The sequence below is a fragment of the Stegodyphus dumicola genome, chromosome 1, assembly GCF_044657685.1.
Source record: "Stegodyphus dumicola isolate Sdum_Otavi_A_Nest chromosome 1, ASM4465768v1".
NCBI lineage: Eukaryota > Metazoa > Arthropoda > Arachnida > Araneae > Eresidae > Stegodyphus > Stegodyphus dumicola.
Genome location: NC_140768.1, coordinates 88,987,629 through 89,014,345, shown reverse-complemented (window position 1 = coordinate 89,014,345; position 26,717 = coordinate 88,987,629). Strand labels below are relative to the sequence as shown.

Genomic DNA, 26,717 nt, shown 5'->3' with positions numbered 1-26,717 from the left:
GCGTCAGCCAAAACAGTCGCAGATGCATTCTTATACAGATACATTTTAAAATACGGTGCACCGATAAAAGTCATTAGCGATAACGGAAAACAATTCATTAGTCAAATATTTGAAAACATATGCAATGGACTTGATATACGCCATATCAAAATGGTTCCGTATAGACCACAGGCTAACATAGCAGAAAGAGTTAATAAAAACATTGTAAAAATAATTCGCAGTTACGTTAGCACACATCACAAGTGCTGGGATGCCTACATAAATGAATTAGCTTATGCTTTAAGAACGGCACATCATGATACTACGGGAAAAACTCCAGCAGAATTATTTTTAGGCAGAAAGTTAATTACGCCTTTAGATAAATTATTCTTTGTGCAACAAAGAGAGCAGGAATTAAGACAACAAGACGTGCAAAAGTTGATTGATCAGGCGCTTAAAACCTCGGATACGGCAAGAAATAGACAGAAGTTATATTATGATAGAAAACGCCGTGAAGCAGATTTTAAAGTTGGGGATAAAGTATTGCAACGGAAATTTTCTTTATCAAGTGCCCCAGACAATTTTATGGCAAAGCTAGCTCCAAAGTTTGAAGGCCCCTATGTAATTCAGGAAATCAAAGGAGTAGTCTTATATCTTAAAAACGAGAGAGGGGAAATCTGTAAAGCAAGTCCCGACCAGGTGAAAAAATACTATAATCCAAATGATTTTGAAATCCTTAAAAGTTTCTTGCAGGACTCAAGTCTAAACGAAATAGAAGGGCCAGAGACTGCAACAACTATTCTACCACCCAAGAAACGGAGAACTGAAGAGAGACCTAGCACTTCTACAACCCGGACGTCGGTATCAAAAAGAAAAAAGGATTTTCAAACTCCGGCGTTTAAGAAAAACAAAAATACAGATGAACCGGGTAAAGAAACCGTGGTAAAGACGAAAACACCACCTACAAAAGATGGGAGGAGAAATTACACATCAAGGAGAACGCGCACACGGCCACAGAGTCAGGTGCCAGCAAGGCCGCCGTTCCGGAAACTGAAACGCCAACAGGAGGCACAAAAATACGACGAACAGAAGAAATTCAAGGACTCCAGACCGGAGGACGTCAAGACCAGCCGTCCCAGGCAGAAACGCAAAGGCCAACAACCAGATGATTACTCCGTCAAGAGGCCATCATGTAGAGGACGCAAAAGAAAAAGCAACGGGGACGACACTCGGAGATCAATAAGGAGAAGATTGACATCCATGAAACCTCTAACTTGGGATCAATTTTGCCAAAAACGGATGACGGAATTTCAAGCATCGAAAACTCAAAGATAAGTTAAAACCTTCTATAAATTTTTTTTCTCTTTTGTTCCGAAATGTTATGCATAAGTACGAAGTTCTATGTTTTGACGAAAGTCAATATGTCTTGGTTGGGACTTAGTTTTGTTTTACTTTATTTAGCTAAGGCAAAAGTATTATTTTCTTTAAGTGTAAAAGCTAAAAACAAGCATTTTCTGTTGGTCGAAAGACTAATTCTGTTATGTTAAAGCCAAAATTTGGCCGGAGATAAAAATAACTTTGTATTCTTGTACTAACAAGAATTTTAGTTTCAGTGCCGCCAGCTTGGCGAAGAATGAGTAAAATAAAAATTTATTTTTTCTTATTCATTTTATGGTAAATTGTAAAAAGCATATGTATTAAACTTTTGTAAATGTATGTAAATACTTGAATGTTATATAAAAGTAGAATTTAGTCTAGAAGCATAAAATTGTAGATACTAAAAGTGAATGCTTAAAAGCAATGAAGTCAAAATTTAAGTAGTAAATTGTAGATAAAGTCATGCTTTAGAGCGAAAGCCTGCATGTTTAAAGATGAATGAGGGGGAAGTTAGAATGAATGTGTTTTGTAGGGTTCTCCACCTACATTTGAATTTTTAAGAATATTAAAGTAGCTCATTGAGTTGTAGAATGTCGAGTAAGGTGTGTCTATTTGGTTGTTGAATTCTAACAAATCATGGTGGTTAGGGGAAGTGTTGTAAGACTAAAACACGAATATTCCCGTTTGACACCACACACGGTGGAGAGCCAGGGTAAAGTTAAATTAATGCTTGAAAAATTGAATGAATGTGAAGTAAGAAATAACTAAGAAAAACGAAACGTTAAAAACAAAAATTTATTGTGTCAAGAAAGTGTAAATTATAATGTATGTAGATACTGATACTTATTCCTTCCAGATGCTGGAAGGAAAGACCAAGATTGATTGATGAAGTCCAGGAAAAGTTGCTGTAAGAAGAAAGCTTTGTAACGACTAACAGAATTTTAATATATAATTGTTACATAAGATTTTTTTTGTGTAAACGAGGCTTTCGCCAGTTAGTTCAGAATTAGATAAACTTACAACAGGTCGTTCGTAGGACCTGCTTCCAAGTTTTCCAAATTCTGGCAGCGGCAAATGTAGGGTTTATATTTATTTTAAGTTTAAACTATCTTTCCTGTCAAGCCTTACTTTCCCCTGGAACTGCCAATGCCAGAATATGTAAATTTGAGTAGAACGCGCAAGGATTCAAATTATCAGCGGAAGTATTATGATTTAAATAGAAGGAAACGAGTTCGGTGAGAGAGTTATTCTTACTTAGCGAGCGCGGAGGTAGAAATCGAGAATTGAAGAACTTAGCGTTGCGGCCTATGTGCTTGGCGGGAAGTAGTTGCAATTGTTCCAGTGAGCTTCAAGTCTGCTGAATTAGCAGCGGTATTGTAAAACGCGGTGAGTTAGTTATTTTAGAGAGCCTCGTAGTTAGAATCTTGTCTTTATTTTCTTTTCAGGTTCTTATTTTTATTTGACTGTCTAGTGGGCACAGTCTGTAAGCGTCAAGAGGACGCCATTGTAATTTATTACGTTGAATAAAAAGGAACTTAAACCCTTTATAAGACTCTGTGGTTTATACAAGCTTTCACAGTCACCTCTTGGTTGCGTGCTAGTTAGAGGCGCGCAACGTTATAAAGTAAAGAACAGATGAAAATGAGACTTCAGTTCTCAAGTTGATGTCAGCAACTTCAGCATGTTTTAGAAATGGATCACTCAGTGGAAATTTATCAATTATATATGAACATGCAGTTACGAAAAAAGCTCGCACAGAATTGAAAAATGATTTCACTTCACTTTCATTCAACTTGGCATTTTTTAAATATAGTCTTGTTTCCGCACCAATCACTAAATTTTCATTTTCTTTTTGTTTACTATACTTCTGAAATGGAATAGACGTTAGAGTAACATCTTCATTTTCTTTAGAAATTACTGATGGTTTTACGAATCTAACAAATAAATTCATTAAAAGTTCAAAACGTTCTCTTCTCAATTTATGTATATAAGGAGCTTGTTGTTGCAAATTAATATTTACTGTTATAAACAAAGGCAAAGTATTTTTCAAAAATAACAAGTACAATTTGGTGGTCGGTGACTGTAAAATTTTTTTAATGTTTTGCAATCTCTTTCCTTCATTCTCACTGTTATCTGGTTTATCTCCAAAAAAATTTATCACAGCATCCCACTGTTCCAAAATCCTTGTTATAGATTCTAAAAGAGATAACCATCTCGTACTGCAATATTTCAAAATTTTATGAGATTTTGCATTCTGTCCCAAAATTTGTTGAGCAACTTTGAAGCTATGCTTCCGTTTCGAAGTTTTCTCCAAGTAAAAATATATATCTATTATCAACATTTCAATTTCTGAGCCAATTAATTTTTCAGTAGCTTTTTTTGCAGCTATATGCAAGAGGTGGCACGGACAACCTCGGGTGATTATACTTGGTTGATGCATTTTGATAAATGATGCTACACCTTTAAACTTTCCATATTACTAGCATTATCTGAAGAAAATGATAAGCAATTTTTCCATTCTAAACCTTTGTTTTTAAAGTTTTCATTTATACAATTAAAAATACCTTCTCCTGTATTATTCGTATATTCTAAAATAGAAATCAATGAAGTAATTATCACTCCCTTTTCTTTACTGTAGTATGTTATAACCAATGGGTACAGTTTGTTATCGTTATCATTACTTCCATCAGTACTTAGAGAAAATGATGTACTGCACACTGATTTTATAATATCAGCAACAGTATTTTCTGCAAGCATTTTCACAATAGCAGCAGTTTTGGTATGACCGCAGCTAAATTTTTTTGCTAAGGCAGAATCCGGAAACATTGCTTTAAAAAGCTCTTTGGAATGATCCGAAACAGAAAGCGGTAGATTATGTTCAATTAAAAAACGAACAAAATAGCATTCGGCTTTTATAGGATCTGTTTCATCATCTTTTATTAAGAAATTTGTTATTTCTTTAGATTTTACGGTGCCAAGTTCTATATGCTTTTGAGAAAACACATGCCGTTTACAGTCATCTTTTCCGCCATGAGCAACTGAGAAGTCTTTGTTGCATACACTGCAGTGTGCGTGATTCACAGAAATTTCGGGCGCTTTAATGCATGGAAATTCTGAAGAATATGAATCTTTAAACTTCTGCTTTGATAATTTTGGCTTCTTCGTTCGAGGCAGCATTATGATTAAAAATCTTTCACCTGATTCACAGTTCACAAGACACACGCTAAGCTCTCGCCGTAAACTACACAATGCAGCCTAAACACGCATCAGCGAGGAACCTGGGAGACAGACAATTGGGTGGAACTATTGATAAGTCGTTAACGGTTGGAGTTACTGATCTACGATTGGCTAATTCTTCAAAACTAGGAACGCACTCAACACGTGATATATGATAACACGAGTATTCAGCCAATCATCGGATGAATTAGTTCGTTCCGTTTTGCGTACTGGTTCTCCTGCTCTTGTTTCTGTAAAATCCGTAGTTTTTTCCATACTTTTCGTAGCTCGTAGTTTTTCATGAATTTCCGTAGAAACTACGGAGAATCCATAGTAGTTGGAGTCTATGCTGATATAGAATTACAAGTGATGCCTTTGAAGAATGTCTTGAATTGATTCACCCTGCAGATAAATTTGAAATAAATGATCTATTATTATGTAGTGTAAATGATTATATTTGTACTGATGGTTAGGGCCTCGGAGGAAATGTTGGTTGTGTATTTGTAGTGTATTATTATGGACTTGAGACTGACCACAAAATTTTTTTATTAAATTTCAAGAATACGGTGTACCATGCTGAATTATATGCAATACTAGAGACTTTGACCTGGATCGAAAGTAAATTATCTGGTGGTCAATGTGTCCATATATTTTCTGATGCTCTATCGCTCGTGCAATCACTTTCTGGACTTGGGTTTGATAATAAACTTATTGTGAATATTATAATGAAATATAAAAATCTACATACAAAATATATTAAGATACATTGGTTTAAAGCACATGTAGGTTTCTATGGTAATGAGAGGGCTGATGCATTGGCAAAAGAAGCCACACTTGGCAACTGTAAAGAAATTAAACTGCAGGGCTCTAGAAGAAAGACTTGGAATTTTACAAAATAGTATATATGAAAAATGGAAAAACAATTGGAATCCTCAGACAAAAAGAAAAATTATATGTCTACTTTACAGATTTATAAAGGAAGAAATTGCTGTACTGATATAGATCTGAGTCAGGTTTTAATGGGACATGGGACATTTTCCCATATACTTGAATAGATTTGCCTTGCAGGAAAACAATCTTTGATCGCTATGTAGAGTAAGAGGTGATAATGTTCACTCGTTGAAACCGGTGGCCTAACTGCTAGTATTAGAGATAAAATGAAAAATCGAATTTCCAAGAGATCTTAAGGACTATATGTATAACTTTAAAATGCTGCTGTATTCCAGGGAAATAATGAAAAATTTTCATCGTAGAGAGATACTTGGCTGGAGTAGACTTGCGAATGATGTGTATCTGTTTTCTTTTCTTTGTGTCCTTTTATTACATGTTCAACTGTTTATTATTTTTTTTCCAGTTCAGTTTTGTTGAACTGGCCTCTAAAAGCTTTGCGGCTGAATCATCGGACAGGAAAGCTGGGGGCTTCGCCTTTGTAGTAACATAGTAACATTTTCAATAAAGTGTCTTGGACTAGGTATCTAAAGAAAATTGTCGGGGACGGATAGACTGGGCAAATAATTACATCAATAAACATCAATACATTACATCAATAAACTTTTTAAAAATTTTTTACACTTATTTTTCAGTCAAACATTTTGATAAACAAAACATCTCACTAGTGTGATATAACACTAATAATGAATAAGCATGACATTATAACACATTCATAAGATCTTCACTTCAATTTTATGCAAAGCCAGATTTGTTTTTGCAAAGAAAGATATAAGTTAACTGTTATTCCATTTGTATTTTAAGAAAATGGTTAAAAATTAGAACCTACCTTCTACAGAACAGTAAGCAATGGAAAAAAAAATTTAAATCATGCGATCCTGCTATCATAATCAAAATACCAAAAGACTGAAATCTGTCAAAATGCCACAATAAAAAACACCACAACAAACTTGAAACTGGTACTTAAGTGAATTTACAGGATTCAGGGTTCACAAAAGAGGTAAATTTTCAATTGTTATTTTAAATGCCAAAAGGGATTTTGGGCTGCTGGAATGATTAGAGCAAATTTCAAGGAAATTGTTTGTCAGATAACCACAAAGTTCGAGTTCATATTCATTTATTTTTTTTACATGTTATATCACTAACTTGTATCTGTAGACTATATAATTAAATGTACAGTGATTTGTGATTATTTAATTAAATAAAATGCCATCTGTTCCTTCAAAATTCTGCCAAAAACATTGGTATATGTCTGAAGGAATGACTGCAACTTTCCCAATTGATGGAAAAATAAGAAGTACTCTTTTTTTTTCATTTGGTGCAGTGGCAAGATGATAAAACACTATAGTATTGCATCAATATAAAAACACATGTATTAAACATATACTTTACACAGATCAATACAAAAACAAAGAAAAATGGGAAGGTTTTAGTCTCTTCTAAATGTGTCAAGTGGCATTTTGTTAAAGATTGTTTCCTACTACATAATACTTAACTATAATAACTATGCTAATTATGCACAGTAAGAATAAAAAATCCCTGTTTTTACACTTTTGATATTGCCATGTTCTAATAAGGAGAATATCCGAAGTATTGGGACTTGCAAACTTTGCATTCCCTACAATAAGATACATTCTTTTGTGATAGAAGTTTATTAGAACACTTTAATAAAAAAAAAGTTTAAATACAGTGTGCAACTTTTGTATGTAAATACTAAAATAATCTACTCCTTAAGTTGCATTTTTTATTACTTAAAAGTTGTTTGAAAAGGGTTAAAGGAACGACAGACTATAATAATCAAACAGCAGTTTACTTGTCAATTATAAGGAAATGCTACACACAATATTTCTTCGCTCTTTTTTTCAAAGGCAGAGCCAGAGGCACATTATTAAAACATTTAAATGCTGTTAAAACACGTGGACTGCTAAATATAAATGAATAAAAATTTAAGTTCTGAAAGGTACTAATTTTATTTTACAATCTCTACCTAATAAAACCACATTAATAACTTCCTTGCATTCATCTCATAACTACCTCTTATATTAGCTATTCAATCCACATAAAGAATTACTTTTTAGTGAATGATTTGAAGTAGCAGATAAAATACATAAATAATATTCATATGACTTTTGACTAGTTAATATTATTTTATAACTCTAAGCTTGGACTATACTAATATGCACTTCAATACCCTACTTATAAGCAACAAACAAATGCACAGAAAATAACAATGCTAAATATACATATTTACATAACATTTATAAATCACAGAAACAATTTGAGACAATGCATTTCTCACAGCAATAGAATCACTATTATATTTCAAAAGCAAAGGAACAAAAATTAAGTCCACAAATCATTCATATTATGTATATGATTTCATCAATATTTCTTACAAACATGTTTTTGAATTTTACTTATTTCAATTAAAATATAAATCAAACTCAATTATCTATCTGTCTACATTCATTAAATACAGCACAAGAAAATTATTTTTAACATTAAAATTTATAAACTTAGTCATGGAAAGTTGAAATATACAGTACTCACTAGTAAAAGCAACAAGATACATCTAAGTATTTGTTTTTTTCCCCACAAAATTTCATATTTTCAAATATTCATTTAAAGTTTCCAATGTTCTCAACACACTTTCACAGCAATTCCATGCATAGTCTACTATTCAACATGAATGGGGTGGGGGGATTCAGATTTTTATAAACATTCAAATTAAATTCAAAATTGACATTTTACTACAATTTTAAAGCATTTTGTTTCATACATAAAAGACTTTCATACTTTATTTATACTTCAACAGATGAACATAAAATTTACATTTACTTATAAACTCATCAGAATATCCTCAACAAAAATTCTTAAACTATAAATATTATACACACAAAATAAATGTATAATAGTGATTAAAGATTTGTATATGTTAAAATTATATCACTGGCAAGGGTGAAAGGTAAATTTATAGATAGCTACAATCTTCATGGAAAATTTTGTGTGACAGAAAATAATAATTAAATTTACGTTAAAATAATAACAAAACTGAATTTCATGTATAAAATTAAGGATGGATTAAAAAAACACAAAGTAAATAATTATTTTACAAGTAGCCTCAATATTAAATGTTTTATATTTCCAAGTAAAATTTTATAAAAGAAAAAGAAATGCAATTCCATTACATTATAAAAAAATTATTTTTCCTCCATTGTAATTACAGTTAGAATTCTAATGAGACTTTTGTTTAATATAAAAACTTGGAAATTTGTAATTTTTCAAAATTATTTCAGCTTTTACAAGATCACTTAAGCATTTTGAATAACCCATTTAATTGTTTTTTAAGCTACCAACAATTTTAATTTATATATATATTAAAAATGATAACAATCATCTTAAAATGTGCTGAAAGCTGCCATAAACAAGTTATTATATATATTTAAGAAGTACATTAAGAGCACAATAAACAATAAATAAATACATGGAAATTAACATAAAAAAGAACAAATTGTACACATCAAAATGAAGACATAAAATTTATGATTTTCATATAAATAGTGAAAAACAAATTATGTATTTACTTTTAGATCTTCAGTTTTACATAAACTGTCGAAAATTCTTAAACATTTGTCATAAGAATTATCTATTAATAATTGTTACATAGATTTTAAGCTTTATATAACTTGATAAAAAACTATTAACATTACACAAGGCAAACCACAATAGGAGAATTAAAAAGGCAGTGTGATGCTGAGCCTGAGCATTCTTTCTGGACAAGCAGAGCTATGAATCAATAATAATGTAAAACGTTGCATTGCTGGTATTTAAAATTAACAAGAAAGTAAAAATAATTAAACAATTATTATTTTAGTGACAACAATGGTTAAATTTATTAGTAAATATATTCTTGGTTTATTTATTTTGGTACTTTCTCGATTATCGAGGCCTTGATGTGAAAACAGAAATTGGTGCATTTTAGTCTTAGATTTTTATTAATATACACAAACAATTAATTCAATATATCTGAATTCCTAATATAATCAATAAAATAAGATGACTTCATTGAATCATGGAGATTAATGAAGCTTTCTTTTTAAAACAAAAGAACAATGTAGGTAGAGTATTTGCCACAGTTTTATAGGTGGATTTGCTACGATGACAAGTGCTTCTTGGTTCTAGTAGCTGACAGATATGTAAAACCCCTCATCAACACCATTCATAAACACAGATGTAAGGAACTCATGATTTTGGGTATGATTCCATATATTGTTTATTTTAATGAACTGCTAACAAAATAGTATAATACAGTACAAAGTCCGTAACGATCTATAATCCTGACCTCAAAGCCACAAACTTTACGCATGCATGCGTTGAAAGAAATGTTTAATAAAGTAAACAAATAAATATTAAGCATTCTTCTTGTAACATTTATACCCTTTATATCATAATCACTCTTTATTTCATAAATTACAGTTTCATATTTTTAGTTGTATAATTTCTGCATGCCATCTTACCAGATTTAAATTGATGATCTATAATCTGAAAAAACCCCTAATCCGGATTACAGATTTTGTATTGTATAAAATAAAAAAATACAGATGCTACACACTTTATGAAATTTTACAGGTACAAACAAACCTGTTCTCAAAGATGGAAATTTGTTTGAAGTTGAAAAGAAAATATATAATATAAAAGTGGTTGTTTAAAATAGAAAATTAAATGCTGATAAAAACAGTGTAAGAAAAACTTTAGCTACTTTAAACTTGAAAGCCACTTTATTTGAAATAAAAATCACTATAAAGACTTAAAAAAAGGGTGGGGAAAATAGCAAATGTCACTTTTTCAAATAGTATGAATCAATTGATGATCGGAATAATTTTTAATAACAAAACCTGACCACTTGATCATGTCAAAGGTGCAATCAACAAACCTTAATACATCTTCAAGAGCAAAAGAGTGAGGAGGAAGTAGAGCCTGCACCTCCTAAAAAAATCCAATACAAAATTAACACGTTGACTACCACGGCACTTTTCGAATTCCAGTCTTAGAAGCCAAATCAATTTAATCATATTATATTATTAAAAATACTAATTATGACTTGTAACAATCATTAAAAATTTTATAGGATGATTTTTTTTTTTTTGGCAGAAAAAAGGGGCCTACGAATTATCTCGTAGTTGGCTTTTGTTAGACAAAGCTCTTCGCAGAAGCCCACTACAAGTCAATTCTTATAAACATGCTCTGAGTTGTCGCCTCGGTAATGCTAAAACAAGTGCTAAGCGAGTACGTAACTCGTAGTGGTGTAAAAGTGGCAAGTCAAGAAACTTCGAGATAACTTGTATTGCGCGTCCTGAAGGAGAGCACTAATACAAGTTATCTTGTGTTGGGCAGTCAACATGTTAATGACTAGCAGTTTTTAAGTTACAAGGCCTTTTTGAAAACCAAGATAATTCTAAGAGGCTTGCTAAAGTGAAGTCTGCTGTGCATAATGTTACACAGTGCTATCTTCTCCTTTACGATGGAAAGAATGAAAACATGATCAGATAAGTTTAGACAATTCAGAAATCGGTATTGCTGCTCCATCTAGCATGACAACTTCTTCCACCTCTTAAACAATTTCCTCATCACATATGCTCTCTTTACTTGTCGATTAGTTATACATTCTTTCAACCCCATCCATGTAAAAACCTACAATTCTCATCTTCACCTCATCCACACAAGCCTCAAGGTGGCTTTACGAAGTATAAACTCCATAGTAAAGTAATTATTTATTTAAAATGTATTGTATTTAACATGCATTATTTAATTGTTTTAATATTTTCAACTGTGTATTTGATAATATTTACAGCTCTTTTCTCAGGAATATCATTAGGAGATATGTTCAGCGAACCTAATAACATTTTATAAATTCATGATGCAAATGGTTGTCCAGTACCAGACTTGTTTATAAGGTAAAGAGCACCTGTATGAATTTTATTTTTGTACGTATAAGATATCATAAATGCATTACAGTAAATTTTTTAAGAAAATTACAGGCAAAATATACACATGTCAAATGAAATATTATAAGTTCAAAAATGAATTAATTAAATGCAGTAAGTGTTTAAAAGAAATGCAATTAAACTGATAAAGCTGGTTTTGATACCGTGATAGACCAGTTTACAGTAAGAGAATACAGCAATTAATAACAGATTATTATATAAAATAATGAATGAAAATACTCATCTCGTACTTCTACCCCCAAAATTCCATCACTATAACCCCGTTCACAAGAGCAGATTCGACCGGTAGAGAAAACCGGTTCTTCCAACTTGTCCCATTCACATGGGAACAAGCATTAATTGCCTTGCCGAATTGGAGGTAGAACTTGGTTGAATGTTCCTTACCTCTCAGGAGCAATGCAAATGGGGAGATTTCCCGTACTATACTGCACGATTGTGCGGTTCACTTAATTTTAGTTACTGCTCACTAGACTGTCAGCGAAATAGTCACGCTGATAGATGTCTATCCAAAAATTAGATAGAACTGTCTAAGATACGGAAATTATAGACTAGGTTATATGATGGTTATCTGGTATTGTAAGAATATCGTTCAAATTAAAACTAAAGTTAAGACGAGTGCATATCGGCTTCAATGCGACAAGGGACTCGGTACCTTTTGAATGATTTTTTAAAAAAAAGTTTAAGCATTTTCATTTACTTTTTATCAATATTATTAAATGGTTTTGTGAGACAAAATAATTTTAAGGTGAAAAAAAAAGTTTTTGCTAGTAATTTTTTTTTAATTCAAAAATTTTACAATTAAAATGTCTTTCTCCTCCTACAATTTTCAATGTCTCCCCCCCAGTTTTTTAATTGTATTTATTAGAGTTTTCTTAACAACTTCAAGGAATGATGTTGCTATTAATGAATTAATTTCTGAGAAAAAAATAAAAAATACACTTTTATCTAAAATCTTTAAAACAAATATGATCTCAGTCACATTTTCATTTCAAATAATTTTTCTTTTCAGTATGTTACAAAACCCATCCTTGTTTCTATAAAGTATGTAATTTTAAATAAGCAGTAAAAATAATAAATAATTTAGTCCATACCTGTATATGTTTTAGGGCTTTAAGTAAAAGGATTTATCGAAAAAAATGCAAAAGGTTTCCCAGTTTACATTCGCAGTTTAAAGAATACAAACTGTCTAAATAGACATTTAATCATTTCAAATCTTTAAAATTTTACTACTGAATTTCAATACATGCATATATATATATAAATCAAACACAGTGCTATTTATTCAATTGGTAAATATAAACATAAATTACAAACCCTTTTTTAAAACCTTATGTGGCCAGAAAAATTGCAAAAAATCATAAAACACAAGCAAAATTTTTCTTTATCTGTTTTTGTTTTGTAAAATATGTTCAAAACAATTTTAATACATTAATTAATTATAGTATTGTTGCGTGCGTATGGGTTTGTAATAGATTGATAATAGTTCGTAAATAATTGTCATTGCACTCAAATCCGATGATAGCGTAATTAAATTTATTTTATCAACAGAAACACTTCAAAGTTCTGGAATTTTCCACAGAAATACTCATACAAGTGTTTAGAATATCACTATGTATAATCAGTAGTTATGCTTCAATCTAATAAGAACGTTAAACACAACAGAATACAAAGCGAATCTTAAGAGAAAGTTAACTCAGAAATATCTCCAATTTCACGCTGAACTAACAACTGGCAACAATAACAACTTATAAATAATGTCATAAAATTAGTGTGGTATAATGACAATATTACTTTGAAACCCATGTTTCGAATTGATGCCCAAGAAAAAACAATATTTCCCATTCTGTTTCATTGCATATCTTTTAAAAAAGTAAAAAAATCATCCAATTAATTTCCTTTATCATTTTTTTTTTAAATGCAAAAAGTTTGTTTTATAAGCCGTGAAAATGTCGCAAGTTTGTAACCGATATATTTTTACATACGAAATTTTAAAATTAATGGGCGTCAAAAAGTCTAAAAATATGAACGATTTTCAAAAATTCTCCCAAAATAGTTTTTGAAAAAATTACGCTAAAAATTTCATTTAATGTTTTCCCCTCCACAGTGTGTTATGGTGCAAACTATAATATTCTGAGATTTTCAGTTTATTTGGTAATATTTGCAAAAAATCACTTCAACTTTAAATTCGAAAAAAATTTAATCCTCTAAAAATCAAAAGCGTGTAGGTGTAAAGGGACGGAAGACGGCGGTCTTCTGAACAGGTCCTAAAGATGAAACTCTTTCATGTCTCTTTTTTCTCCTCTTGCTAACGGCAGCTGTGTGATGCGAAGGAGCGTTGCATGTGAACGGGGCTTATTTTATCTTATTTCTAACATAAATTAAAAAAAATTATAACTCTTCCCAATCAAATTATATATATATTAATATTGTAAAAGTTTGGGATTTTTAATTTCTAAGTTTGGAGTTCAGTAACATTTTTGACAGAAATAAAATTTCCCTGTAATACCTTTTTTTTTTTTTAATGAGACAATTTTATTACACTTAATTTGATACTTAACACAACCATTTTCTTACAGTTTGGGGGAGGGGAGAAGAATGACTCATTTGAAAAAAAATCAATCAATAAATCTACATACATGTAGATTTGTGTTTTTTTTGTTTTATTGGAAATTTTGCAGCAATCTCTTTAAGAATTCAAGGCAATAGTTATTTTTAATGATTTTACTGCCAAGGAGGCTATATTAGACAGAAGAAGGGTTCAACTCAAAAAGTGAATTCTCAGTGGCCATATTTGTCTAACCAGTATGACTAATGCAAAGAAACTTGTCACTGCAACTTTTTTTTTTAAATTTTGAGGCATGGGATGTTGTATTGCATACAGATAAACAAATAGAACTTCTAAAAAGATTCCTGGGGTTACTTTTCCTGCTTAAGTATTAATTTTATATGTAATTTAGTAGTAAGCTGAAAAAGTAATCTTGGTATCAAGTATTTTTCCCTCATGTATGAAAAAAAAAGGGGATGTCATAATAATCAAATTATAATAAGTACATTTTCCTGTTTCTGCTTGTGACTGGAATCTTTGTTCCTTACCATGTATGCTCCTTACCTGTGTATGGTAGGATTTAAACTTATGCTATTTGATCATTTTAAAGAATTTTTTTCATAATTTACACGAAATGCAAGATTGCTATTTTTATAAATGGTAAAAGAGTCAAATAAAGTAACTTTTTCTTTGTGTATTAATTATTATTCCTTTTAATGTATTGTGAACTGTTATGAACAGGGCTGTGGAGTCAGGCAGATTTTGGGCTAAAAGGACTTGGAGCTGGACTCGCTAAAAACAGGTCGACTCCAACTCCAGTTTTTGTTGGACAGTTTGAATATGAAATGAAATTAAAATGAATTAAAAAAAATTAATGACAAGCTGAGTTATTACTTTTATTTATGGACTATATACATTAATAAATAAATATAATGGAGGAGGATGGATGTGATATTTGCCATTAGTGATTAAACTGATTCATTTAGTTACAAATCTCACTGGTAAATTTAGGTAAGCAGCTATAACTACCAAAATTGATGCCATTCTTAGGAAGTGAGCAAGAAAAGGAGCAATTAGTGATCATGCAATACCATAAAGAAGTACATATTTGATGATAAAGAGGTTGTTAGAATTAAGAACTTTTTTAGAAATGTAGATAACCCTAATGTCTCACTAACAGAAAGACTGTGGAATGATCTTGCAGAATTGGAAACTCTTCTTTCTATATCGTATATAGCAACAAAAAAGCTGCAATCTAAAGAACTGACAGGAGGTGAGAATAGAAGAATGTGATGTTTGTTCTTTCTGAAATGGAGGGTTTATTTTAAGGAATAATTTATTTCTTCAATGAAGAAAAGAGAAGCTAGTTTGTTAGACAATGAGATCTTCCTGGGTTCAATATATGTTGATTCGAAACACTGAATTTTCTTGGATGACGAACAAATTAAAAAGGCAACGAAAGCCATCTATGAACTTTCATTAAGAATCGAGTTATTCTCAGAACAATTGGAGAATTCGAATCAGGACAGTCAGACTGCAGACATTGCAATTAAGTCTCTATCATCCTCTTCCAGTGATGAATTAGATTTTGAGAAATATTTTTGGATGATGTTGAAAAGGCTAAGGCAAAGCGAATGAAAATTAAGAACAAAGAGCCTTTAGATATAAAAATGAAAATATACAAATCAGAAGATCTTGCCGAAGTTATACCGTTTTTTAGAAATAACTAATGCTAGTTTTTCCATTTCATAATAAATGCTAATTAATATAAATAATTTGCTACATCAAAAAATCTTTAAAATTCAAGGAGTCAGAGTTGGCCATTTTCTCTACAGACTCCACAGCCCTGGTTATGAATATAATTTGTGCATTTGATCAAGATAAACTGTTGTGTTGTTAAAAATTGTTTGCATAAGCTTATAAATTTCTAGTGATAAAAACAAGTAAAATATTTACCATAACTGAATATGTTAGAATAGACATATCCAAAAATTTACGTAAATATATTTCTGCAATTCAGCTTAATTCAAGGTAATTTCTTTAATCGAGCTTCATAAATATGAATTAGCTTGGATAATGAGCTATTTAAATAACATTGTCAATAAAAAATATGTGACTTTCTGTTTCAGCATATTACAACCCAAAGCAACAACAACCTATTAAGCATATTAAAATAACTTTCTTCCCTATTCCTAAAACAATTTTATATAATATGATTCATTGATATATTATGATATTTAGAATTAAAAAAAAATCTGTTTTTAAAGCAATAATTGGAAAGTACACCTAACAGGTACCTAATAAAACCAAACAAATCCTTGAAATATGCAGAAACATCATTTTCAAGGCTTTAATATTATATATATGCATTTAGATCCTGCACTATTTCTTGATAATTTTCTGTACATTGTAAATTATAGATATCATCTTGAAAAAACAAAAATTTAACAAAAGCAAGGGATTTCATTATAAATTCAATATATATTTATAGGGAAAACACATTGATAGAATACTGTAGAAATATGTATGTTTTATTGGCATAAAGCAGCACTTTAAGTTCACAAACATGGCTGCCACTTGCTAGGTAGGTTTTATTTTCAGATAGTGGAAGAAACTGCGAATCATCTCTCCTCCTATTCTAACATCCTTGCAAACTACAGTATTCCTGCAGAAATTTTACAGCATCTCCTTCCACTGCAAGACTGCTGAATAGTGGGAGTTTAACGTATGTTCGATCACAAGCAAACAGGGCAGCTGCATGGTTGGTTTCTCCATGCATAATGTGAGCAAGAGCCAGTTTCCCTCAGAAATTTTTTAATAAAGCCATCCACTCCTTCGGAAGACAGCCTCCTATGTTTTGCCCTATTAAAAATAACTTAATGATATATTGCAGATAACTTCCACATATTTTAAAATTGAGTTAAAGACGAAAAATATCATGATTTATCTATGAAAAACCATTATAAACCTGGAATACAATAAAAAAGAATGCACATGAAAATAGTGATAAAGCTTGTTAAACTAAGGAACTGCACTGCACATGGTCGCCACAGTTTGGCGCATTCTACTAAAGTGATTGCACTAAAAGACTAGCGTTTTAATGAATTCAACATAAAATGAATATTAAACTATTATATTTCTTTAGTTTAATTCATATCTGTATAATAAATGATGATTAAAGTTTGTAAGTTAGCATGAAAAATGCATCTGCAGAATTTCTGAGACTAAAATAAATCAAATCTGAGGAAAAATAAAAAAAAAAAAAAAAAATAAAAAAATATGGCATTAAATTTATATCACTTCCTTTGAAAACAAAAACAGCAATTCAAATTTGAGGAGATTTTATATATTAACAAATTCAGTTTAATAAAGTATGCACTTATGAAGGCTGATAAAAATTAAAAGTTATATGATATAAAAAGATTTTAAGATTCATTCAACCACCAAAGTATAATTTTTTGTTTTTAATTCAGTAAATTTTTAAGGTGCTTTCCAGTTACTGGGATGCTACTTGCAGCCAAACATAAATGTTAGCCCTACATCTAAATAGAGACAGGAATAGACACCCTAATGATACATACAACTTCATAAAAAGAATGGCTCTTTTATCGAAACCAAAAATAATCATAATAATAAAAAAAGCAGTTTACAAATAAGTAATTGTTGTTACAGAGAATTTCATTCATAGTTACAACTGACAATTATACAATGCAAGCTCTTGATACTGGAAACAAAAAGGAATTGTGTGTATACACAGGGGCCCAATTCGACCGAACATAAAACCTGAAAATGTCCAAAGAAAAATTACTGGATCAATGTTCAATTCTTTCTGCTTATTTGCAGTGCCACCACTACACATTTTCTCATGAAGTTTAATAAACAGGTTACCATGTTTAGCACATACTTTTTTTTAATACTTGTTTGTAATGCTGTCACTAGATAGTTGCTCGTGAAGTGAAATAAACAGGTTACCACATTTGGGAAATAATTTCTGACTACTTATTCACAGTGCTGCCACTGGTGAACTATGCATGAAGTGAAACAGAATGCCCTATTTGGATATAATTTTCAGTTCACTGAACAGCTACCCAGAAGGTTAAAGAAACAGGTTGCCATACCTGGTATTTAATATTTTACTGCCATCCTGTTAACCAGAAAGCACTCTTTTTATAGTTTATACTTTTGTATATTCTCTTCTATTAACTCCTTTCACACCAGAAATATAAATGCACAAGTTTGATGACCTTATTCCAAAATTCAGTTTAACCTGCTAATAATTCATGCCATATATCAAGTATATAACTCTATACAAACAAGGAGGACAGAAGTAACATTATGACAGACTGAACATAATAAACATTAAAATATTTCTGTGCAAATTCTTTACACAGTTCTACTGAGTATTACATTATCAATGATTGATATTTCTGATAAACATACTTCTAAAATATACTGTATTTACTTGCAAATAAGACCCCATTTGGGAGGGGGCTACAAAATTTGGTTGCGCCTTACAATCAGGCACTTTGATAAATGACATTTCAGAATGAGCAGGCAACAATGCATCACAAAAAATGTTTTTGAGACGAAGTTTATCATGTTATTATTTACAGGAAATTCTAAAGGAAGGGGGTGACAAAGATTTGAGAGCTACTGCAAGACAAAATAATTATCCACTTATATATTTTCCTCTACAATCAATCCCAGAATGAAAGGTGGGTATTATATTCTGGGGGGGGTCTTATCTTCCGAGTTAATACAGTATATGAAGACAAAATAGTGTACTTTTATTAGCATATGGAATCTAATCCTATTTATATGATTTCTTAATTTTAAAAACAAGGTTTTCTTTTCTCAGGAACTTTGCCACGCAGAAGCTTCCTGCAATTCATTATGATAAAGTAAGGTCTAAACAGCTTTATAAAGAAGTTTTCCTAAATGAAACTAAGAGTTTGTATTTACACAATACAAGGAAAAATATCACAAATAAAACTGTATGCAGTAGCTCTAAAAGAAATTAGTGTTCAATGCTGTTTTTCCCTCTCATCATTGGTACACAAAAATAATGAAAATACAAGCTAGCCATATTTTTAACATGAAAATATTATAATAGAAATGTCTTCAAAGTTTATTTTTTACAGTGTATATATATATATATATATATTTAACAAATGCCTCAAATAAATATATGAAAAATCTGTAATGCAAAAATTCATTACTGATGACATATTTCCAAACAGCACTTTATAGTGACTGAAATTGTGCAATTCAAAAGTATATTATAGCTAATTGCATATGTAATCATAACATAAAATAAAGACAGCAGATGGTATAGTGATTGCATGAAGAACAGGTTTTCTTTAATATCACTATTGTAGAGAATATTAACAATAAATACTTTACCTTTTCATAAAATTTCAACAATTTGAAAATTCAAAGAGCAAATTTCTGATAAACATCTTTTTTATTCAAGCTAACTTTTATCCTTAGTATCTCACACAGTCCAAAAGAAACTCATAAAGGTTCTTTTGGATGATGATTAACTAACAACTAAATGATGCTGATTCGATAAAAATTTGGGCTCATAAGATGCTACATTAAAAAGGGGGGATGATACGAGTTATTAAATTAGCAACATTACATTTGTTTTTAAAATAGTTAATCTGAGAGCTTATAAATCACATCAATGATTTATTTTTTGTGCTCAGCTAATACAAAGGTACCAAATTTTGCATTAAAAGTTTTCATTAAATAAATCACTTTTAATTTAATTGGAAGTGAAACTTAAATTATAAAATTTAAAATTAGGTTAAAAACAGCAACCTTAGATTGGTACAGATTCAAATAAAACTCTACTGATTTCAAAGGTGATCACACATAGATCCATCTTTATCAACAGCAAAAAGATTTTCGCTACTTATCACTTTTAATTATACAACTTAATTGTATATTATATTGCTTTCATAAAATAATAATTCACTTCTTTTCACTAAATAAATCACTTTTGTGAGTTATATGATCATATAAGGTATTTTCTTCCTCCTTCCAGCATTCTTTCATGGTGTAATGGCAGTACACTTGACCACGTATTCATGGTGTAATGGCAGTACACTTGACCACGTATTCAAGAGGTCCAGGTTCGTGCCATAGAGAGGGCACTGCTCATTTTTCCTATCTCCTGCCTCAAAATAACCTAATATTTTTACAAGCATAACTTAACCTAATAAACCACTAAACAAATGACAATTTTTTTTCCAATAATGATCAGATTTTATGACCCCCATCTTATTTTAATCAGTGCAGGCTAAGAACTTCTTTTTGGCAATTGTTACCATCACATTGCTAGCAAAATTTTGAAAATATTTGTCCTTTATTGTAAAAATAGAGTTCATTTTTAAGCTTTAATCTAACATTCATTTGTAAGTCCTTTCTCTCTCCCTCTTCTGTTTTAAATTTGGTAAGTCCATTCCTTTCAAAAGAAAACTGAAGTTTTTGTTTTGATGACCTCATATAAACTGAGATTTTTGCTTAAATCATTTTGTTTAGTTGTAGAGGTTTAACTATAAGCATTTAACCAGTTTTAAAAGCTTCCAGAAACAATAATCCTTCACTTCATCTGATGTAGGTGAAATAGTAATTAGCCCTGCTGGGGTTTTGAAACTTTTATGGCTGACTGATTTAGTAAGAAAAAATAAGATTCACAAAATAAAATTACAATATTTGACTTAAATTTAGATACATTTAAAATTTAATTTTTCATCATTTCTAGAAAAAATTCTTTCACTCAGCACACAAGAAAACTAAAAATATTTTGGGTTCCAAAGACTCCATGTGCCAAACTAAAAGTGAAATGATAGGATGAAAATATAAACATTTTTGGCAACTGATGAACTGTATTACTTAACAAGATACAAATGACACTTTCATAAGCTTTAGAAACTGGTTGTTAATCGTCTTTTTGTATAAAATGAACTAGAAGGAATATCTAGCTATATAGCTTTTTTTCACATGACATAGACTATTTTCCACTTAGTAACAATACTGACCAAGATGTACAACAAACTTTTTTATCAACATTTGCAAATACACCCAATTCTATTTTTTGAGATTTTTGACTTAAAAACAGCATTGCAAAATTCCCTTCTGTTTTTACGCAATTTATTTTTATTTTACTTAATAAAATGAACAGCTCTTTTCCATAAAAAAAGTCCACACGAATGCAATTTAAAAAAAAATATTTACAAAAGGGTAAAAGAGTTAGAATTCCCATTTACAATCAAATCTACTGCTAAAATTCTTATGTATTTTTTCTTTAAAAATCCCCTCCCCCAACACACACTTTTTTTTTTTTTTTTAACTCTAAAAAGTCTAAAAATTTCAACTTCTATCTTATAATAGAAAAGGCAAAGGGAAAATAATATGATTGGTGTAAATCCACTTGACTGATCTTACAAGGTCAAAGGCAAAAATAAAAATCTTTTCCCTCTTGTCCTTATGCAACATGAGAGAGACCAAATTTTTCTCCTTCTGGTGTAGTGCACTTAATGGCATCAGATGGATATGCATTTTTTAGCATTAAATTTGGTACAATCTATTACAGTGCAACTCCAATTATCTGAATCGCTTTCAGAGTTTAAGGGAAAAAAATTAAGAGAGAAACATAATGTTGGACAATCAATGATTTCAGACATTAAAGGGAGCAAACCTACACTTTTAAACTTTGTGGTCACTGTTTAAAAACGAAGCTGTAAGTTCTTCAAGAAAATCAATGCAGCAATAAACAAAAATTTAGATGATGTTGTTTCAAGTGGTTTTTGGAGCAAAGTTCTATGGGAAACCCAATTTCAGGTCTGATTTTTTTGTGAAAAAGCTAAGATCTCAGCTTAGAAGCTTATTTGTTCATTCTTAAAAGTAAGGCTAAGAAATTTTAAGTGCAGGCACACTATCAAACAGCTTACTTTGACAGAGATGTTAAGCAAGCTATTAATCTTAGCACTTATAAATACTGTACAGTATGCCATATACTACGTACATAAAAGTGTTGCCTTTTAATTTTAATTAAGTAAAACCACTTAAAAAAAAAAAAGTTATTTTCTCCCATTTCCAACATACAGTAATTACAGTGTACATAGATCCTTTCGTCAGAAAAAATCCAATTATCCGAATATGGTTTGGTCCCAAATCATTCGGATAACTGGAGTTCTACTGTATTAATGTTTAACAATGCTCTTACCTCAAACATTAAGTAGAATAAAATTTTGATTAATTTTATGAGTTGATATATTTTGTTAACTTTACTGCTCATTGTTGCACTGAGTTATCTTATTAATCCACCTTTGTTTAATCTTCATTTAATTTTATCACCAAGTCTCAAAATGTATATACAGTCAAAAGTCGTTAATCCGGACTCGTTGGGACTTCGGTGATTCCGGATCATCGATCATCAGTTTAAATCTTGTAAGATGGCATGCAGAAATTACAAAATTAAAAATATGAAACTGTAATTTATGAAATAAAGAACAATTATGATCTAAAGGGTATCAAAATTTACAAAAAGAAGAAGCTTAATATTTATTTGTTTACTTTATTAAACATTTCTTTCAATGTAAGTTGCTTCGTTTCATGTGATAATACTTTCTCTTTAATTCTATTAAACAGACATAATTTCTTGTTTAGTTACAAAGTTCCGCTGTTCAAGTCCTATAATTGCTGTGTTGAGAATACCGACTAATTTGTCAATCGAAATGTTTTCGTTTTCAATAACCTCTGGGTCACTTTCTTCACTATCAGAAGCGAATTATAATGAGGAGGAACTTGATTTAAATCATATCAAAGACGGAGTACATCGAGATGAATTACTACACTTAGTAAGGAATTATAAGCCAAATAAAATAAAAACATCTGCCCTGAAGATAAGGATAGTGCTGACAGATCAACTTCCAATCCCCCACGTGAAATTGATAAACAGATTTCGGATTTCAAAACATACTTTCGCTTTGTAGATACAAATTACATATTAGTAAATATATATCGGAAATTCTATTTGACATAATCGAAAGTTCAAGCTTACTTTTATGAAATTGCTCTAACAGTCTGCAAAAACTAATAAGCCGGATCCAATTCGTAGATTAAGGAACAACGCAATCTGCAACATTAACTGAATTAGATAATTTTAGCTTACCTCTGTTACACATTACACGCGCATGCACACAAACATATTTGCGGCCGTAAGGGTCTTACGTGCACTCCTAAACGCCTGTGCGCATGCGTGAACGCAACGCATGCGCAGAAAGTTTGTAGCTTTGAGGTCCGGATTATGGGTGTCCGAATTAACGACTTTTGACTGTACAACTTTAAAGTTACATTTTTCTATAGTTTTTAATTCTCATGCAAATTGTACCACAGTTTGTTAGAGAATTGGAGGCTTACTGGTTTATCAAATTTCTACTTTAACCCTATTGAGAATTAGAGTACAAAGATCCCAAAATATTTTCAGTATTTTTATGGGAGAGCTTATCATAAAAATAGCCATACAGTAACTACTTGTTTCCTCAGCTTGTAACTGTACACATGCAAGAATGTTTACTGTTCATTCCAGAAATTTTTCGATTTTGCTTTAACATTTTGTTCTTTTTATACAGGTTATTTAAGTATATTTTACATGCATACTTGATGTTATATAAATACTCATATATTACTGCCCAATGTTCATATACATTTTTTTGAAACTTAAAAGCGAGATTTTTTATTCTAGGAGTGTCCAGGCAGAATTATTTTAATTCATAATGGAGGCAGAGAGATGAGATGATGATCATGACTGGATCAATTTTAGAAGTGACAAAAGTATTAGTAATAAAGAAGCAGAAGTTATTCAAGACAATTCTGAAGATTCTTTCAGTATTAAATTTGTTTGGATACATAATTTCACTTGAAAAACAGGTCATATCTCTTAGGAAGAAAAATCAAAATAAGGATTGTTTAATGAAGATGTGCATTTCATTAACAAAATGTCACAAAAGTATATAAATCACACTTAAGGTTTTACATTATTTACTGGCTAGCTTACCATTTTGCTGTACTTTCACCCACAAGGATGAAAATTACATTACTGAGCAGCTTCACTAGCTGCAGTTGCTTTGTGAAATTCAGAAGACCTCAGCCAATAGCACAAGTTGCTTATATTTACCATTTAAATTTGACTGGAACATTTTTACAATGTTTACTCATCAGTAGCAGGTTTCATATGATTGGATAGTTTGTATAACTGTCAGGAAGTCAAGTAAATAAAAAAAAGGTTTACTTTAAACCTCCATCTGATTTGATTTACCATACTTTAAAGAAAGGTCTATAGCTCTAAGAGCTTCTAGTTATAGTAGAGTGGAATTGTATATATACATTATACAATATATATATTATTTTTAGTTAAAGTTGTGCAGCACCATAAAATATATATGTTATTTTTAATGCAGTAATAAAAAAAAAGTCTTACTTGAAAGTATTAATTTGTTAGATCAAATACATTTAGAAAGTAAATTTAAGCTGCTGATTGAATGTAGAACTGATAAAAATAGTTGCTAATGTAAAAGATGGGGAACTGCATAAAATGACATGCCAGAAAGTGAGAATGAATAAAATTTAATATGCATAACATGTAAGTCATGTCTTTACTAATATTTTTACATTCTTGAATTACAGACATTTTCCTTAATAATTATGTATGTATGCATACATTTAGAAGTCTGTAAAAAAATATATTTTGTATTCAATTTGTACACTTCCGATTACAGCTAAGAGATTACCCTGAAAAAATGCACACAAATCGCAAAAATTAAAAACTACAATTTTGGTTTCCAATTCATTTTAGTTCAATATCCAAAATGGCTTCAAGCTAAGTAACAAATGTTTATTTAAGCTACAGAATGTAAAATCATCTGTACTGTCCTCAATTATTACAGAAAAGAATTAGTTAGTACACCATTGTGGACTTTTTCATTGGTCACCAGTACACAAATCTTGCAAAAATTCCAAATTAAGAGGCAAAAATTTCTATTGTCAGAAAACTGAATTCAAGTAATAAAAATGATTTAAAATCAAGCTGGTTAAAAGCGAAGTTAAGAATTAATTAAGGATTTTTATTTCCAATTCAGTTGGATCTAATCTTTTAATGCAATTATTTTCACTTCTAAATCAAATTTATTGCAAACTAATACCTTTGCACAGTTTTTTAAGAGATAGCTATTGTGGAAAAACAGAATTGGGCATATTTTAAAATTACCACAAAAAAGTATCTTATGAATGATTAAACATCAAGCACAATACTTGTCCACTTTAGAAATATACAAGGTCATGATGATAGTTTAAAAAATACACTGGAACATTCACAATGACTTAAAATTATAATACATTACCTACAATAATAATAATAAAAAGCTATAACATGTACAATCTGAGCTTATCAGGGAATGATTCTGATATGTTTATGAAAAACAGAACCTGCTGGAATGAACTTCAGATCAAATGAACTGTCGTGCCATCTTGTGTCAGGCGGCCAGTACGCAGTAGGTCTTCGTAACTTGGAGGAGGTGCAGTCGGCTCTTGGGGACACATTTCAGATCTGGAACAAATAAAACAGTGATTTTCAAACTGAGTTCCACTGTACCTAGGAGATCCATGCAACTGTTCTATGGGTTCAGTAAGTCAAAATCAAAATTGAAAAGAATTCTTGAATACCACTAAAGACATAAAGAAATTAATATTTGTTTTACATTTGATGAATAATCTGGCACACATTCTTCTGCTTAATTTAGTGGCATTGAGAATTTATTTATTTTGCAATAACTGTGGCATTTTGGTAACTTATCTGTTCATCTACAGTTACAATTTCAAGTTCTGTTTAAGGCAAATTCTGTATACTGTATTTGCCTGCCATTTTTAATTAAATGCATAGTTGCTAAACTGAAGAAAAAGTAGCGAGTTAAATTAATGCATTCAAATAAGGTAATGAAAATCAGAACAGACAAAATGCAAATGATTATTGCAGAGAATGTTCCTTTCACAGACAAAAAAAAAAAAAAAAAAAAAAAATAAAAATAAAAATAAATAAATAAAGAAATATACTAGGGTTACCAAAATGACACTGATTTTGTTTGAATTAAAAGTTCTGATTCCATAAAAATTACTGCCAAGAAAACGTGATCCAGAATAACTGAGAAGTATAATTTTTTCCACATTCTAATTACTACCTAAAATAGTAAAGTAGATCAGTTTTAAATAATATAATAAAATAATGCTTATCTTTTCATTTCTCCATAGAAAGTGTAAAGTACAAAGTCCGAAATCCCGAATGATCTAAAATCCAGTCCTCAAAACCACCAACGTTTTTTCTCATAGGCTTTATGCATGTGCATTTGATATCTCCTCCGCACATAATAAAACATCTGGAGAGTTCCAATTTTTAATTTCACTTCGACATTAAATAAAATATCTTGCTATTGAAAAACAATCATTTCAGCATAAATTTGTAAGATCAGTACTTTGGCTCTGTTGCTGCGTAACTGCTTGGCACACATCTCAAACTGAAACATTCCACATAGATACATCATTGACTTGACGCAAACCTCGCAAATCATTATTTAATATACTTTCCT

General features: G+C 30.5%; 1 protein-coding gene across 4 annotated transcripts in view; it reads right to left on the bottom strand.

The window, feature by feature from the left end:
* Positions 1-7,314: 7,314 nt before the first annotated feature.
* The window catches only part of LOC118184015 (uncharacterized), a 31,122-nt gene continuing 11,719 nt past the window's right edge, over positions 7,315-26,717 (bottom strand). For 2 of the 4 annotated variants that reach the window (XM_035353645.2, XM_035353647.2), the window contains exon 3: positions 7,315-25,684. In XM_035353645.2, the coding sequence (XP_035209536.1) occupies positions 25,579-25,684 (106 nt within the window). In that variant the 3' untranslated portion in view covers positions 7,315-25,578. The remainder of the gene's footprint in view (positions 25,685-26,717) is intronic. The other 2 variants (XR_004757338.2, XM_035353646.2) reach the window with 2 other exon arrangements.